Consider the following 17,800-nt stretch of genomic DNA (forward strand, 5'->3'; position numbering starts at 1 on the left):
TGCTAAACAGTGCAACGGAAAGAGAAAAAAAAAAGAAAAAGCTGCCTGCACTGTCCTCACACTTTCGTTCACACCCCCGCACCCTCCCCCGCTCCCGGCGGCCAGCACAGTGGCCTGCGGGAAAGCCGCAGATCTACAAGCCCACAGCTTGTTGCATGTGTATGGGTTGTAAACTTGTACATCTGCTACTTCCGGCGCAGCACACTGGCGCGTGTATGACGCTCGCAACTGCATGTGCGACACAGCGACTTGTAAACAAACCAACGTGGTAGTTCCATAACTCTATATGGATTATTCCAGTGGAGAAACGCAACGTTTGGACGTTTTATAAGAATGCGACAGTAATGGATTGGATATTACCATGGATATATTACACAACACTTTTCCCAGTAGAACCATCAGAAGTCCCTGCACTTCTCGACGGCAAAGGTAATAAACACAGCTTCAGTTTTTATTGCAAAGGGCTACTATAGAGTATTGGTTTTCAAAGTGGGGTCCGGGGACCCCCAAGGGTCCTTGAGGGAGTTCTAGGGGGTCCTCTGCGAAATGATAGGAACCAAATGGACCCTTGGGTATGTGTAACTCAGGGGAGTGTACAAATGGACCCTAATGGGTCCATTTGGTTCCATTTACACTTAAGAGCCTCAATGCATGTCAAACTGGGGGTCCTTGACATTGATTTAGTTTTTTTAGAACTACTGCAGTAGAGCCATAAGATAGGTAGACATGATGTGTGCCAGACTTCAAATGTTGCACTTACTTTATACTGCTGTTGTTACTGTTGTAAAGTGGATCTCTTTGAAATGATCTTATTGCCTGAATAACAGCAGGCTCTTTTACTAGTTTTATTTGGTGATCTGATCTGTGGCATTGGTGAGGATTGATCTGATCTGTGGCATTGGTGAGGAGGATGTATTTTAGTTTTTCAGTGTTATTATAGCAGCTTTGCAAAGTACAATTATTGCACTGTACTGAAGCCTGAAGGGCCAGGCCTTTTGTGTATTTGTTATATATTTCTCCACCTGACTAACTGTAACTGCTAACGTGAAGCTCTTAGAAATGGGTGTGTGAGACAGATTTTCAAACCATGTCAGTAGGCTTTGTAGTTTACATCAATTCTTTTTTATATCTACATGTCTGTGTATATTTAGAATGAACACAACAATGACATGATACTAAAATGATTTGTCATCCATCTTCCTTTACAATTTTCTGTTATTCCTTGGTCTTTTATGAGATATCCATTATTTGAAGGTCAGCAATGCTACTTTATAGATTATAGCTTCTTAATTGAATGGAAAATGAATGTTTCATTAAACGTATGTATCAGATCACACCGTATCGCATCGAATCGTATCGAATCCAATCGAATCGCATAAAATTCCACAAAATCGAAATCGTATCAAAATTTCACCGAATCGAATCGTATCGAATCGTTCTGTATGTAAGATGTATCGTCTCTGAATCGAATCGTAGCCCATGTATCGGATACGTATCGAATCGCCTTGTAAGGGATGGATACACACCCCTACTATATAGTATATGTGGAAATTCCTCATTGTAACACCCCTTGTATAGGACTGTTGGAATATGTGTGATTAGTTACCCCCAAAATGATTTTTTCCCCCCTATCAATTACTCATCTCAATGGACACTTGACTTCAAGTCTCCATGGGGTGATTAATCTATAGGAAAAACAGACATTGTTTCTCAACAGTGGGTCACTCTGGGGTCTGTGCAAAAAATGTACATCAAATGGGGTTCTGTGAATGTAGGCGTATATCAAACCAGGGGTCCTTGAAATACAAATTAAAAAAAAGCTTGAAAATCACTGAGCTGAATAGAACGACACCGGAACCCCAATCTATACGGTACGATCCTCAGTGTTTAACTCAAATGGAACCCATGGACCCATAAGGATACACTCTCAGAGTTGCAGACCTGCAACGGTCCATTTGGAACCCCAGTGGCCCCCAAGACCAGACGTTGAGAACCAGTGGTATATAGGGGTGTAACGATATAGTAACTGTATCGAAATATCGTTTTTAACTTAAGAAATCGAAGTAGATCGAAATGAAAACAGCTAAAATCGAATCGTATCGTTTTATTTTGTATCGTATCGAATCATCAGTGCAAAGAATCGATTGTATCAATACTACCTACTTGTGCATTGTATTTAGCATTTTTAAGAAGAAATAATTAAAAGGAGGGGTTTAATTCCTTCTCCTTTCCATATAGCTACACTGGTCTATTGATAAATGTGTGTAATCTCTGGGTTCATGTCAAGGTGCAGGTTTGTCAATATACAATGCCCATGTATTTGGCAGATAATCACTGTGTTAACTTATTTATATCCATAATAATACATGTTTCCCTTAAAGACCTGCACTATCCACACCTTTCACACAGATTTAATTTCTTTGCTAAATAGTTACTATATTGATTTTAAATAATTAAATCGAATCGTATCGTATCGCCATGAATGAACCAATATCGTCCATGTATCGTATCGTCAACATGTATCGTGATAATATGTATCGAATCGCTATTAAAATGTATTGTTACACCCCTAGTGGTATAGGATTAGATCCCAGTAAACGACTTTTGTAGAAAATCTACTCATTGTGCATTTAGAATGGTAGAGTATAGTATCATAGAGCAGTCGCAATGTTACAATGATCTCTTGACATTATTTTGAGCATCCAAAGAGTTTGTCTCTGTCGGGGGACCTTGGCAATCAATGAGTTAATGAAATAACATAAAAAGTTAGAAAATGGAGATAAGATGTCTGTCCAGCAACGATATTTGAGTAGAGGGGGTTCCTATGACCCAATTAAGCCTTTTCTAATCGAAAAGTGACTAGCGGGGATAAGGAGCACATTCAGACCTCCCACTCTCATCGACTTGTAAAAATCTACATTTGCATGACACAATGCCTTCCTCTCAATCAGGCTTTACTCCTAGCCCGTCTTTGTGTTTAACTTGATTTACTGCCCTTGCTGCTTTGACACCTGAACACCCAGAGAGATCAACAAAGGTTTATCCGATCTCCTCGTAATTGCTTGACGTTGGCGCTTTGTAACTCCCCCTCGATCTGCTCTGACTGAGAGAGATAAGCCTGGCGATGGTTTCTGATCACGATAGCCCTCTATTCTTCTACTGTCAAACTAGATCAAGGGGTCCAGGTTTTGTTTTATTTTGTTGCATCTTGTGTCCAGGAGAGTAAAAGTTGTTTTTGTACAATTTTGCGTTTTTATTATTATTATTATTTTATTATTCCCAACCGGTAACTCCAAATGGTGGATTTTTGGGTTAGTTAAATCAGTGGTTCTCAACCTGTGGGTCGGGAGTCGGGACCCTCTATTCACCCATAAGTGTATAGGGTATCTGCACATTTCTAAAGTGACAATTTAAGGTCTTTTTTAATACCTCTAACAGGTAAAATTAAACATTGGGCAAATTGTCAAATATTAGAGGCAGAAATTGTGAAAATAGCCCATCTAATTTACATGCTCACAACGCCTCGCAACGCGAGGCCTCGAGAACCGTGTTATACAAAATGTAATGCCTCAACTCTTAGTGCTCATAGGGTGGGGGTCGGGGTCCCCAGTTAAAATATGATTATCACAGCCTGAATAGGTTGAGGACCACTGAGTTAAATTACAGACTTCAAAACAGGTCTGTAGGAACCAATGGGGTTGCGTCACGTCCAAATCTGTCTCACTTTTTCCTTTACAGTCCATGGTCGTACATTAACAAACTTTCTCCACAGCAATTCTGCCGAGAATGACTTTATTCTTTGTTCCTCTTTGTACAACTACCCAACTACACTGAGACTTGACACCCCAACACATGCTCTGTCGTACGCACTGCAGACTGAAAATAGTTCAAATCGGAGCTTGAGTCACTTCTGTCTGTCTGTCTTTCTGTCTGTCTCTCCGACTGCTCTGTCCACTCCAGATCAACAACAAGGCTAATGTCAGCACCAGCCCCAAAGAGCCAAATCCTACTCCTTCTCTGGTACACTGCTGCATGCCTCTGCCTGCCTGTGTCTTTTTGCATGCGTTATCTGCCTGCCTGCCTGTCTGTCCGTCTCTCGGTCTGTCTATCCGTCCGTCTTCAGTTCAATCCGTTGGATGCACTGTATGGCTACTGTACATCCACGATTTCTCGCCTAAAAGGGTTGATTTCCCTTGATGGAATCTGATGCCCGTTTGCGACTGGATATATACCATCAGCTGTTAGGTGTGTGTGTGTGTGTGTGTGTGTGTGGAGCATTGCCTGAGCCTGATGGCCTCAAAAGTCTACTATCTCCTGCAGTCCATAGGGATATCCCTTTGGTCTAGTCTAGTGGTTAAGATGTTAGACTTTCACGTGGGAGACCCAAGTTCAAATCTCAGGCGTTACATGTGCACAGCAGCTTTACTTGGCATTAGTGCAGGTGTTCCCAAACGTTTCAGCTCAAGACCCCAAAGACACATTCTTTGTAGGAAACAACTGTAATTCTTTTATATATTTCAGCTCAGAATAACCACACCAACTTAGATTTACCGTACCATTTATTTCAATGACATTGCGTTTAGTTTGGTGGTGAAGCTCTGCTGTGATCAGCAGAGCTTCAGCTCTGCTCGAACATGAGACATAATCTGCTATCACCAACCCCCCAGAGCAAAGCATGATATATAGATTACATTCGCATAGTTTAAAGTGTCATTTTACACTCCCAAGAGTTATTATTATTGTTAAACACGTGCATTACTTAATGTACAAGTCTACACAATGTACAATAAGTCTACACAATTACAATTATGTAGAAGAATTGTTATTTTTGATTGACCTGTTATCAGTCCTGTGGCACCACATCAATACAGCATGGCATTGAGGACAAAGTCCTATCCAACAATAAAATAAATATTCTACGTCTTTGGGTCTGAGAGGCTAAATCTCATCAAATTGTGGCCCGTGGCTCAAATGCATAAATAGGGTTAATAATACAACTGCTGTAGGAGACACCGTTTGGGAAACACTGCATTACTGTACAAGGTACAGCATTTTCCTTTTGTTGTTGATGGCAGACTGCAATGACACCTGCACGTCTGTGACAGGGCATACTATACCATCATTCATACAGGTTGAAATCCCTGGAAAAAACATGTTTGGGATAGTATCAGTACAGTGGTTTCTTTCATTGCACATTACATTAACAAAATACACACTATATACTATATATCTATACACACTTTACTGTAGATGCCAGGCCAACAAGTACCTGGCATCAGTCTAGAACTCTACATAGTACTGTAGCATGCTAAGGCAAGAGTTGAGTCTTTGCGGCGGAAGAATGGGAGCGAGTCTGCAGTTCTAATCGTTTGCTTTATTCAAGCATTGTGGACAAATAGGCAGCAGCATTCCCATTTAATGATTTACAAACCAATAAAAGGATGTTAAAATCATTTCTAAAACCGACGAGCAACCGATGCACACGATGCAGTGACTTTAACAAGGCGTACTGTAATGTGTGTTAGAAAGCTACAGTAGAGAAGCAGGTTGTCTTTCTGATGGAGACTGCAGTTCAAGTCAGACGGTAAACTTTTTAATAGAGCTCTTATAGCGAGATCAATTACTTTTTGATCTGTCTGCATGCTTTCCCAGCGCCGCTTCCACGCGCCTTAACCTGCGTTGGTGTTTTCATCGGAAGGTTGGCCCTCGCGTTGCTCCGGCAACCGGCACGGCGACCGGGGCCTGCGATTCCAAAAATAGACCTGTGTGTGTGTGTGTGTGTGTGTGTGTGTGTGTGTGTGTGTGTGTGTGTGTGTGTGCGTGCGTGTGCGTGTGTGTGTGTGTGATGTGAATGAAAGGCAGAGACCAAACGCCTGCAGAGAGAGAGAGAAGCGTGTGGGTGGGCACTAGGCACGTTTGTTTGTGTGTGTGTGAGCGCAACACATGCCAAAGCCAGATCGGTCATCATTAACAGGTAGTCTAGTTCAGTGGTTCTGGCTTGTCAGGCTGCCAGAATAATCATATTTGGACTGGGGACCCCCCACCCTGGGGACCCCCCACCCTCAGACAAGCACTCTGAATTAGTCCAATGCCACTCTTCCCTGTCGCGTTTCCAGCTTGCAGAGCTGCTGCTTTTGTTGCTTTTGGGTGAACGCTGCTGTTGTATGATCAAGTATAGAGCATCGCAGCGGAAGTGGTTTACTGGTCCCAAAAAAATCACGTGTTGCTTTGTTTACCCAATGGAGGTCTCCATACAGTAATGACGGCAGGAACACCCACTAGTAGATTTGTATCGACCGGAGTACTGTCACAGACCTGTAAACAGTGTTTGTTTCATATTTCGTCCCGTTCAAACACCTATGGTGGTCCATGAGAACCACCGGCTTACACAGCAGCGGTTCCCAAATCTTTTAGCTCTAAACCCAAAAGGGATATAGCAGACTTACAGAAATACACAATGAGTTTACCACTTAAGCCAAGGGTCTTCAACAGGGGGTCCGGGACCCCTAGGGGATCCTCAGAGTTACTACAGGGGGTCCTCCAAATCTTTGAGTGATAGAATTGTTTTCTACTTTTTTATATGAACCACTTGAATGCAAGCGTACATATTCTGAATACTTTAGCCAAAAATAGCAGATCTACAAGCTCACAACGTCTCATGCTGCGAGGCGTTGTGAGCTTGTAGATTGGCTATTTTCGGCAAAGACGTTTGGTGTAGAGGGGGAAAAGAGCAGACTAAGTACAGAGTGAAATGTCAAGTTATGTATTGAAGGTTCAAGTGGTTCAATACGTATCTGAAAACACAAATTGACATGAATCCAAAATACAATGATGATTGTGCTGTCAAACAATGAAACTATATGGAATCTATGAAAAAGTTGTGGGCGTCCCTGCTTCATCTCTCTCTCTCTCTCTCAACTAAGGGGTCCTTGGCCTGAAAACATTGAAGACCCCCGACTTAAGCCATATTCGACAGCTAAAATAGCCAGTCCACGAGCCCACAACACGTATAGTGAGCTTGTAGATCTTATTTTTTCACTATGTTTAATCATAATAGTTTTCAAAAAAGTTGTTGGAAAGACCCATTGTTTGGGAACCGCTGATCTAAATGTTTTCACATGTCTTTCCCGTTCACTCCCGTTGGTTCTCTTCTCCTCTCTTCTGCCAGTCATTGTTTTCCTTGTCTTTTAACCGATTCTTCTTCCTCTGTCGCTCCACACGACCTCATCGTAACCCCCTTCTCTTCCTCCTGTCTTCATCTCTGCTCCTGTTCTTCCACCAAATAATCAGGAGCCTCAAACCACTGTAATCCACAACCCCACTGATGGAAACAAGGTACTCTAGCAGACCATTGGCTACAGTCCCAAGTACTGTGTGTCTGTGTGTGTGTTGCTCATGCTGTGTGCACTGCGGCTCTATGCAAATTAGTCATTTAGTTTTGTATGGGGTTTTTGTGGGGACTTTTTTTGTTAGTTTTTTTGGCAGTAAACTACACGCTCACAGCTGTCTATTTTTGAAAAACCTTGAAAATTTTTTCGTGCAAATCTTTGAATATACCTTTTTTTAAAGCGAACATTTGTTTCTCAGGGTCCCTGGAACAAAATATTTTGAGATGGGGGTTAGCTAAATACATATAATTCTAGGGGTCCTTGAAATTAAGTTTTGAGAACCAAACATGCGTTTTTCAAAAAACCTTTATAGAATCGGATCAAAATATTCAAAGACTTGCACAAAATTTGTTCAAGATTTTTTTTCAAAAATAGCAGCTCTACAAGCTTGCAGCGCTTTTTTAAATGTATTTTGTATTACTTTTATCATGTTGATGATCCTGGCGGATGTTTTGTAGGAAAGCAATGCACCGTGAATTATTTGTGATGCAAAAACGTTGCATGCTGTTATGAGACGTCATTCACAAAGTCCATGTCTTTGTGAATTAGTTGTCTGATGTTATAACGCCATCCTGTTTTCTTACGTGGAACGTTTTGGTTTGAGTAGGGCTGCAACTGTTGACTGTCTTCTAGGCAGTAATTATATCGATCATTCTTCCAGTAATGTGTATTAAGTGAGAGTCAACTGTTTTATATAAATAAATATATTTAGTTTTTCTTACAAAAATAGTGAAATAGTGAAAATAGCAAATCTACAAGCTCATACATTGTGAGCATGTAGTTGGAAAATGAAATTTGAAGGAAATCTTTAATTTCAAAATGTGCATTCAAAGTCAATTATTTGTATTAAAGTAGATCATTGTCGTTCTTTCTTTTCTAAATAATTGATTAAATTGATTAGTTTGATGATCAACCGTTGCTCCCCTAATCTAGAGTATGCTGTACACCTGCATCTCTCAGGGAATGTTCTTTCTAATCTCATCTGGCATGACGTCATCTAATCTATCATATTTGGCATGGTCACACACATGGACCGTGTTGTACAGTATGGTTCAGCCGCTGTGGGATTATGAATACAATAGCGAAGCCATCATAGGAAGACTGTTTGACTGTGATACATATTCCTTTGACAGTACATGTTATACTAGTGTATATACAGTATGTACTGTATATATACATTAGTCTCCTTTGTCTTGTGCAGTGATTCTTGTATGCTTTAAGCTTTAAGAGCTGGTATCTCTGGTATATCGCTTGATCACGTTACTGTAACATTTTGTCTGTCAGGTGGAAACCTCATTATGTCCAAAACTGTTTCAGGCTTCAAATTCAAAAGCATCAAAAGTAGCAGATTCACACCACGTTTAGAGCGTGCAGATCTGCCACTGTTGATGCTTTCGTGTGACGCTGTTGTATGATCAAGTTAGGATATGGAGATAAGAGGTTTCTGCCCAACAGCCATTACCTCCTGGGTACAAAGGTTGGTGAATTGTTGGTGTGTACAAAAATCCCATGAAAACAAAGGAGAAACTGTCCAGAATAGCAGATTGTCGCAGTCGTTCTTTTTTTTATTAGCAGATCTACAAGTTCACAATGCATCGCAACGCAATGCGTCGTGAACTTGTAGATAGGCTGTTTTCACTACTGTCGAAGGACAAACATAAAAAGTTGAATTATGGAGACGGCAGGGAGATTATTCTATTGTGGGATTGTGTGACACACTGACTTCACAACTTTGGGGTACTTTTATTCTACTTGATAATTTATATATAGGCTTATATACATTATGCATTTACTCGATCGATACGCAGGGGTGGTAGAAGTACATTGACTAACTATATTTACTCAAGTGCAAGTACAGTTTTGAAGTCTACTTGAATTGTTTTTCCATTGTTTATACTCTCCGTCTTTTTTTTTCTTCTCTTAAATTGTATTCATTTTCATGTCACAAAACGAATGGACATCACATACAGTATGTTGCCAAACATCATCATATATTAAAAGTAAATGTTAAAGGGAGATTGCACACAAAAACCCAGATTTATATTATTAATACAAACCCCCATTGTATACATCAGTCCTTCTATACGTTAAAAAAAAGAAAATCTACTTATGGTACTTAATAAGTACATTTTAAAAAGCTGACTGCAGGACCTTTTACAGAGTAGCGTATTTATACATTGCGGTATTGCTGCATTTACTTAAGTAAAGTAAAACAAAAAACCACACAAATAATAATCTAAGTAAGTACTTCTTCCTCCACCAACAGGGGGATTAACAATTAAAAAGCGGGTCACGGTGCCAAAATAAATCCTGGGTTTGCCCAAAAGGTAGCCGGTCAGTGCTCCAGTGGGTTATTACGTGGCTGATGGCAGAGCCAGACAAATGTACCGGCCAGAGCTTTTCCCCGGTCTCTGTCTCCGTCTCTGTCTCCGTGTCCCGCTGTGGAATCATCTTTCTGCCCGGGCCTGTGTCTCTGTCTCTGTCCTCCATGTCTCTGTCCTCCATGTCTCTGTCTCTGTCCTCCATGTCTCTGTCCTCCATGTCTCTGTCTCTGTCCTCCATGTCTCTGTCCTCCATGTCTCTGTCTCTGTCCTCCATGTCTCTGTCTCTGTCCTCCATGTCTCTGTCCTCCATGTCTCTGTCTCTGTCCTCCATGTCTCTGTCCTCCATGTCTCTGTCTCTGTCCTCCATGTCTCTGTCTCTGTCCTCCATGTCTCTGTCCTCCATGTCTCTGTCTCTGTCCTCCATGTCTCTGTCCTCCATGTCTCTGTCTCTGTCCTCCATGTCTCTGTCTCTGTCCTCCATGTCTCTGTCCTCCATGTCTCTGTCTCTGTCCTCCATGTCTCTGTCTCTGTCCTCCATGCACAAGCAAAAGAAACCCACCGTCTGTCTGTCCTTCTCACAGGAGTCCAGCGAGAGCGCCAACACCACCATCGAGGATGAAGACGTGAAAGGTAAGGATATATTTTTTCTTTTCATTCTTCGCTACAACCGACCGGGCAGGCACGTGCAAACATAGACATCAAGCACCAAAAATATCCGACCTCCAAGCCTTGGAGGTCTGCTATTTTCGCCAAAAGGCCCTTTTAGAAAGTTCAGCCCCTGCCTCTCTAACATTCTCTGCACGTCCCTGTGACCGGGTAACAAAAATCGTCCTTCTTTCGTTATAACCACCGTTATAATATAAGATAGGAACACGTTATTGTCCATATTTTGCATAAAATGGACATTTGTCTTTGGCACCCGCAGGCAGTCAGTCAGTAGACAACAATAAAACATACATAGAATACACAAATGCTTTAAAAAACAAAAAACTTTAAATTCATCCCATGTTATGTCAAGATCAAAGTGATTCAGTTGACGGGCACAATATGAAAAGCAACCTTTTGAACCCTGAACGTCCTTTTAATCCCGTTTAAGACCTGAGGCCGATTCCAAATAATCTTCCGGCGTGAAAAAATAACTACTTCCGGTTCGGACATGGCTTAGGAAAGGGGTTTTCTACTTTTTTTTTAGGCTGATCTAAGAGCTCACAACGTCTCGCTCTGTGAGGTGTTGTGAGCTTGTAGATCTGCTATCTTTTAGCTTAAGTTCTCCTCAGAATAGGGATGCTAGGGTTCAAGTGGTTCATGCAAAAAAGAAAAAAGATCATATCACACAAAGATTTGGCAGGCCCCCAGCAGTAACTCTGAGGACCCCTTAGGGGCCCTGGACCCCCTGTTGAAGACCCCTGACCTAGGACATCTGCAGAGAAGCACGAGTTCTGAGAGAAATTTCGGAGACCGCCCATCAGAAGTTTGGAATAAATATTATATTGCCCCCCTTTTCCGAAGAAAGGTTTCGACGCCGGAAAGAACTTATATCGTAACTCTGAGCATGTACAGTATGTTAGCTCTGAGCGTGTACGAATGCACACCAAACGGGGTCCATTTGGTTCCATTTTGGACACAGCTCAGAGTTACAAGAGAATAATCGTCTGCATTATTTTGGCACGATGCCCAATGTAGCTAAATCCCAAATCCATTGGCATTAATGTTGTCTGTTGTTTTTTTTTTGTTTTTTTCATCCATTCTGCTTTCATCAGCTCCGTTGTTTGCTTTCGTTTCATATCAGTTGGCTCTTCCGCCTTTCATATTTTAATATGTTGTATTTAGTACATGTAGGCCTACACAACATTCCATTTTAAGTACAGTATCATTCTACCACTAAACAAATAAATGACTATGATTTTATTTTAAATGATGGAGAGGCTCAATTCTCTCTTGGCTTCCAAGGTGTGTTGCTGTGCACAGAGCACAGAGATATGTGAAATGATTCGCTCTTTCTCTACTTCCTGCTCACATCTAGGGACCGACTATACTGAACTCATCTGCAAAATGAAAACGAGTTCACTGTTTTAAATTGATTGCGCGCAACAAAGTATAACTCTGGCTTAATGATTGTTGTCATCCCAGATTGGTGATCAGCCCAGGTCTCCCAGCTGGTGTCTAGGTGCACATTGAGATTAGCATTGTGATGCAGGGACGTGCTGGCCATTGGGAAAAGCGGGACAACTCCCGAACGGCCGGTTCATTCCCGGCCGGTCCAAGCCGGCCATTAGGAAAAAATATGTCAGGCAGAAACCTCGTATCTCCAAGTCTCAAATTTGTAATTTCTTTCACAAAGCAAAGCCCTGCTTCATCATACAAGGCGGCCGCACAAAAGTAGTGAAAACAGCACATCTACAAGCACACAAAGGCGTTGTGTGCTTGTAGATCGTCTGTTTTCACTATAGTTTAAATCATTTTTAAAATGATAAATACAAAACAAACGGTTTTGGACATACAAGGTTTCCACCCGACAACGACGAAATATAACTCATGTAATCGGCCCACTGGCTTGTCACTTTGTCACAAATCTTTGAGTAGCAGCAGCGCTATCTCTCTCTATATATAGAGCTCGCGCTATAGAGAGAGAGATCTCTCTCTATAGCGCGCAATGAGGGCCTCTACAACTGTTTTTCCCGGGCTGAATCAGGGGCCCAACATGTCCCTGTTGTGATGTACTAGTGCGTCAGGTTGGTGGGGTTTCCACATGTGTGATTCATGTGGGCAAGATGGCTGCCGACCACAGGTGACAACCACCGCTGTTGTTGTGACCTGTTGTAGACGGTTGATGCAAGCAATGCTTGTGAAGGAGGTGTCTTTTACTCTCTTGACAGCTTTATGAATTACTTGTTTATTAAGGTGCCATCTATTATGCACACTTATTACACAGCTTGTTTTAATGCTTGATTCTGATTGGTCAATCACTGAAATCAGCGGTGTGGTTGTTTCTTGATAATGACCGCTCCGCTCTATAACAAAGACTCAGAGCACCTGGCTGCGCTTCTTGATTTTTTGCCGTATCCAACATGACAGCCATGTAAACAAACACACCATGTAATTTACAGCTAAACCTTTCTTTCGAGAATGTTCTTGAAAACATTTGAAGCGAGAAATCGACGAGTCAGTAACCGAGGCGACCGTGTTGCGCTGGGCGGGCGGCCAGCGCAACACTAAGCAAGGAAATACTTTGCTGTGTTGTTACTTTTGGGTAACTGTATAATTACATTATTTATTAAGTGTAACAAGCCATGTAACAAGCTATTATAGGTTGTTTAAATACCTCGGCTTTGCGTCATCCTAGCTGTCTGGTGTTATTTTTCAACAACGACCAGCGCGCTGACAATTATCCATTGCATAATACCGTGCTCAGAGAGTGTTTCATTTGGGATCAACTGGATTCCATTTGTACACACTCAGAATTAACCCCTTTAGATCTGGAACACTTGTTTGTTGTTATACTGTATCTTTTCTTTTCTTTTTTTTTATCCGACGTTTTAGGTCAGGATTGAGGAGGCGTTGGTTAAAGTAAAATGCATACATACATCAAATGCATAGAAATATCAATCCACAGGGTTCCCACGGTCATGAAATTCCTGGAAATATTTTGAAATTAGAAAAATATTTTTCCAGTACTGGAAAAGTTTTGGAATTTATCAGGGGTCCTGGAAGGTCCTGGAAAAAATAGCTATGCATTGTCTTTGGTTATTGATTTTGTTAATACCTCTAAAATGACAAATAAACATTGGTCAAACTGTCTCATATTCGAGGCAGAAATTGTGAAAATACAAAATTCCTCTACTCTTAGTGCTCGTCAGGGTGCCAGGGTCCCCAGTTCAAATATGATCATTTTGGGGGTCACAGCCTGAAAAGGTTGAGAACCACTGTCATATACTACCAATCTTTGGGCATTGCGCATAGGAGTAAACGACTTGTTATTGAGCTGAATTATTGTTATATAGTCCTGGTTTTGGAAATTAATTGGTAAAGATGTGTGGGAACCCTGAATCCAATACCAAGGCAAGGTATAACGTGACGTCATAACCTCAACCTCTACCAAAGTTTAAAATACATACACTGAGGATTATAATTGCTATCTTTGGCCGACGGGGTTATCAGACACTCTCGACAGGCCCTCCTTTTGTTCAGCAAGGCAGCAAAATTAGATTTGCATTATCACCCAATACTGCACTGATATCGCTGGGAGGCAATTGCTGGTTTTCTTTTCAAAGGGAGATAGTTTCCATAATCCAATTCCTCCCTCTTATTGTCCCTTCACTTCAGCTCTCCCCACACCTCAGACTGCAATCCCCAATCTGGCATAATTAATCAGCCTCTGTCAAAAGGGGCTGAGAAATGAGTTTTTGGAGTTGAGAGTGTTGCATTAAACCATTTAGAGCGGTAACACATATCGCCTATCACATATCATGTCACTCTAGATTTTAACCACTTTAACCATTATTTTATACTTGAGCTATTAAAAAATAGCCGATACAAGCTCACGGCGCGCTACGAGTTTGTAGCTCTGCTATTTCTGACAAAGACAATTTGAGCAAGTCTTTGAATATATTGACCCAATTCTATCAATGTCTTCTAAATTCTTGTTCTAAATCAGTGGTTCAAGGACCCCCAAAATGACATGTATTTGGCCGTGGACCCCCATATCAAAATATGTTGTTCCAGGGACCCCCAGAAGATATTCAAAGATTTGCAAAAGGTTTCATGATTATTATTTTTTAAATAGCAGAGAGTGCCATGCTGTGAGCTTGTAGATAATAACACAACATAATAATGTTGTTGTCGGGTGGAAACCTTGTATGTCCAAAACCGTTCATTTTGTATTCAGCATTTAAAAATGAACTAAACTAGTGAAAACAGCCGATCTGCAAGCACACAACGCCTCGCACCGCGAGGCGTTGTGTGCTTGTAGATCTGCTATTTTCTCTACTTTTGTGCGACGGCCTCGTATGATGAAGCAGTCTTTACTTTGCAAAAAAAACATACAAATTTGAAAGTTGGAGATACAAGGTTTCTGCCTGACAGTGACGATATAATATAGTAATAATTCCAGGTCTTACTGCTTTAATGGCAGCTTCTAGTGACATCCCGACCCCGTGGCACAGCGGGGCCTGTGGTGGCGGAAAGCAGAAATGAAGGAAGTGCACGTACCGTGGCCGGCAGGGAAATAGTATTTCCTGCCCTCGAATAGACTGTGACTCCCAGACTGTGACTCATTTGCAAACACGCTGAATAATGGATGGTTTGTGGCCCTGTGTGTGTGTGTGTGTGTGTGTGTGTGTGTGTGTGTGTGTGTGTGTGTGTGTGTGTGTGTGTGTGTGTGTGTGTGTGTGTGTGTGTGTGTGTGTGTGTGTGTGTGTGTGTGTGTGTGTGTGTGTGTGTGTGTGTGTGCAGGGGCGTCACAAGGGGGGGGAAAGTGGGACTGAGTTACTAGGGCCCAAGGTGGAGGGGCCTGGAATTATTTTATACCTTAGCTATTGAAAAATAGCAGATATACAAGCTTTGGGGTGTGTGTGTGTGTGTGTGTGTGTGTGTGTGTGTGTGTGTGTGTGTGTGTGTGTGTGTGTGTGTGTGTGTGTGTGTGTGTGTGTGTGTGTGTGTGTGTGTGTGTGTGTGCGCGTGCGCGGCGGAGGCTTCTCCTTTCGTGGAATTGAAAAGAGAAAAGAAAAAGATAACTTTCCCGCTCGGACCAAAAAAGATGTTAGATGTCCTCCCGGGCCGTAAACTTAACAGAAAATCCATTATGAATTAACGTGTCAGGCCCTATTTATCATTTTAGACAATTAGACTGCCATAGTTTTGCCACAACTCATGTCGATTAAACGCCAAGGCTTTTTCCTATTGTATTTACCAGTTTTTCAATGGCTCCCGTTTACGTCCGCGAAAGTCTTTTCTTTAACGTGGAGTAGAGAAAACGTGAACACTACCTTCTGAAAGCCCTCATCTGTTCTCCTTCATGTGATCTGTCCATACCGGCTGTTTATCTGTCATATCGTTACTGTCGGGCAGAAACCTATCTCCAAGTTTAAATTTTTAAAGTTTTTTTCGTAAAGTAAAGCCCTGTACTTGTAGATCAGCTATTTTCACTAGTTTAAATTGTTTTTAAAATGATAAATCCAAAATGAACGGTATTGGACATACAAGGTTTCCACCCGACAACGACAACATATTTGCACGTGTCATTAATTAATTAATTAATTCATGGATTCATTCATTCATTCATTGACTCATTCATTCATTGACTCATTCATTCATTCATTCGTTCATTCATTCATTCATTCATTCATTCATTCATTCATGCATTTATGCATTCATGCATTCATTCATTCATGCATTCTTTTTTCCCTTCTTTTCTGTCTGCTACCTTAAACCTCCTCAATCCAAACTCCTGTCTTTTGCATGCACCCAACCGTCCATCCATCCATAAATCCGTAAATCCATACACCATCACACCCACCCACCCATCCCTCCCCCTATCGTTGGTAGTCCGCCCAGTACGGCGTCGTCCCTCCACCGGCCCGGATCACATCCAGCTCCTTGAGCGTTCGGTCACGTACGCCTGCAGCCCCCCTCCTCGCTGCCCCTCCTCTCTCTCCTCCTCCTCCTCCTCCTCTTCGTCTCGCTCCTCCCGCTCCTCCTCCTCCTCGTGCTGCTGGTACTCTCCTAGCGTCTGGCCCGGCGGCGAGGAGTGCGCTCGCTACGTCTTGCGGGCGATGGTGGCCGCCTACCTGCTGCTGTTCTCCGCCTCCTACTTTCTGGTCTTTCTGCCCCCGCATGCCTCCTCCAATCACACCCGTCGCCCGGGGCCCGACGGGGCGACGGCCGCCCCCCCGGACAGCCCAGATGTTCAGCGTAAGTCCCCCCCCCCCCCTCCCTGGATGACGACCCCCCACAAGACTGCTGCCCCTTCTCGTATCGCTGAAGGAAAGTAGTGCCAACAGAGGAGTCCAGGATTTTTTTTAATATTTTTTTTGTCGGCTACTTGACAAAAACGAAATAAAAACTAAAGCTATGATGACTAAAACTAAGACCAAATATGTTGACAATTTCGTAGACAAATAAAAACTAGAATAAAATGTTAGGGAGAAGTTATCCAGTTTTTTGGTTGTGTTCGGGTGTTGAGATATACAAGCTCACAACACATTGCGAGCTTGTAGATCAGCTATTTTCAGCATGCAACCAAGTGTAAAATCAGACATTAGGACCACATCAAGGCCCACCCAAGACACTTTTTTTTGGACAGGTGTTGGTGAGGGCCAGACGGTTGCCTATTGGGGAACCCTGCTCTATAGCAATGACCCTGATCTGAATAGTTTTAACTTTCCTTCAAATGTTTTTCTTTTAACCATAAACCATCACTAGCTTTATCTTTAAATGAACGCTGAAGACTCAGCAGTGTAGCATCATGGTGTGTTGTTACAGTAGGGTTAGTTATAATGTGTGCTGTGTGACTGCTGTCTGCCAATGATGAAAGTTTGAGGATTGAAATGACCTGAGTACCTGCTCCGCTGTGTCACTGCCCCCTCTGGTGGCCACAGACTGCCACGACACCTCCTCAGCCACTGTGGTCTCTAGTGAAACAGCAGTGGTGGAAAAAGTACTCAAATTCTTTACTTAAGTAAAAGTATCAATACTGCAATGTAGAAATACTAATGCAAGTAACAGTCCGGAATTCAAAATGAACTTGAGTAAAAGTATGAACGTGTTGGCATCAAAATTAAAGTACCAAAAGTACAAAATGTTTGAAAATAGCAGATATGCAACACGTCGTGATGCGAGCTTGTAGATCGGCTATTTTCAGCATACAACCAAGTGTAAAATCGGGCATTACAAAGCCATCGGGGCCCGCCAAAATAAATGTGTCGACAAAATCAACTGTAGCTTTAACTAGACTCGAACTAAAACTTTTCAGATGATTAAAACTAAATGAAATTGTATTGAAAAGACTAAATGTAAATTTGCTGTCAAAATGAACACTGCATGTGTGTTGGTGGAAGACACAGACAGCAGTGTTTCAGGTCGTGGAGGGAG

General features: G+C 42.0%; 1 protein-coding gene across 4 annotated transcripts in view; it reads left to right on the forward strand.

Annotated features, from left to right (window-relative positions):
* The window catches only part of camk2d1 (calcium/calmodulin-dependent protein kinase (CaM kinase) II delta 1), a 161,343-nt gene that overhangs the window by 129,227 nt on the left and 14,316 nt on the right, over nucleotides 1-17,800 (forward strand). For all 4 annotated transcript variants that reach the window (XM_080741296.1, XM_080741295.1, XM_080741298.1 and 1 more), the window contains exon 14: nucleotides 10,294-10,342. In XM_080741296.1, coding sequence (XP_080597422.1) covers nucleotides 10,294-10,342 — 49 coding nt within the window. The remainder of the gene's footprint in view (nucleotides 1-10,293; nucleotides 10,343-17,800) is intronic.

The sequence above is a fragment of the Nannobrachium achirus genome, assembly GCF_963921795.1.
Source record: "Nannobrachium achirus genome assembly, chromosome: 14".
Taxonomy (NCBI): Eukaryota; Metazoa; Chordata; class Actinopteri; order Myctophiformes; family Myctophidae; genus Nannobrachium; species Nannobrachium achirus.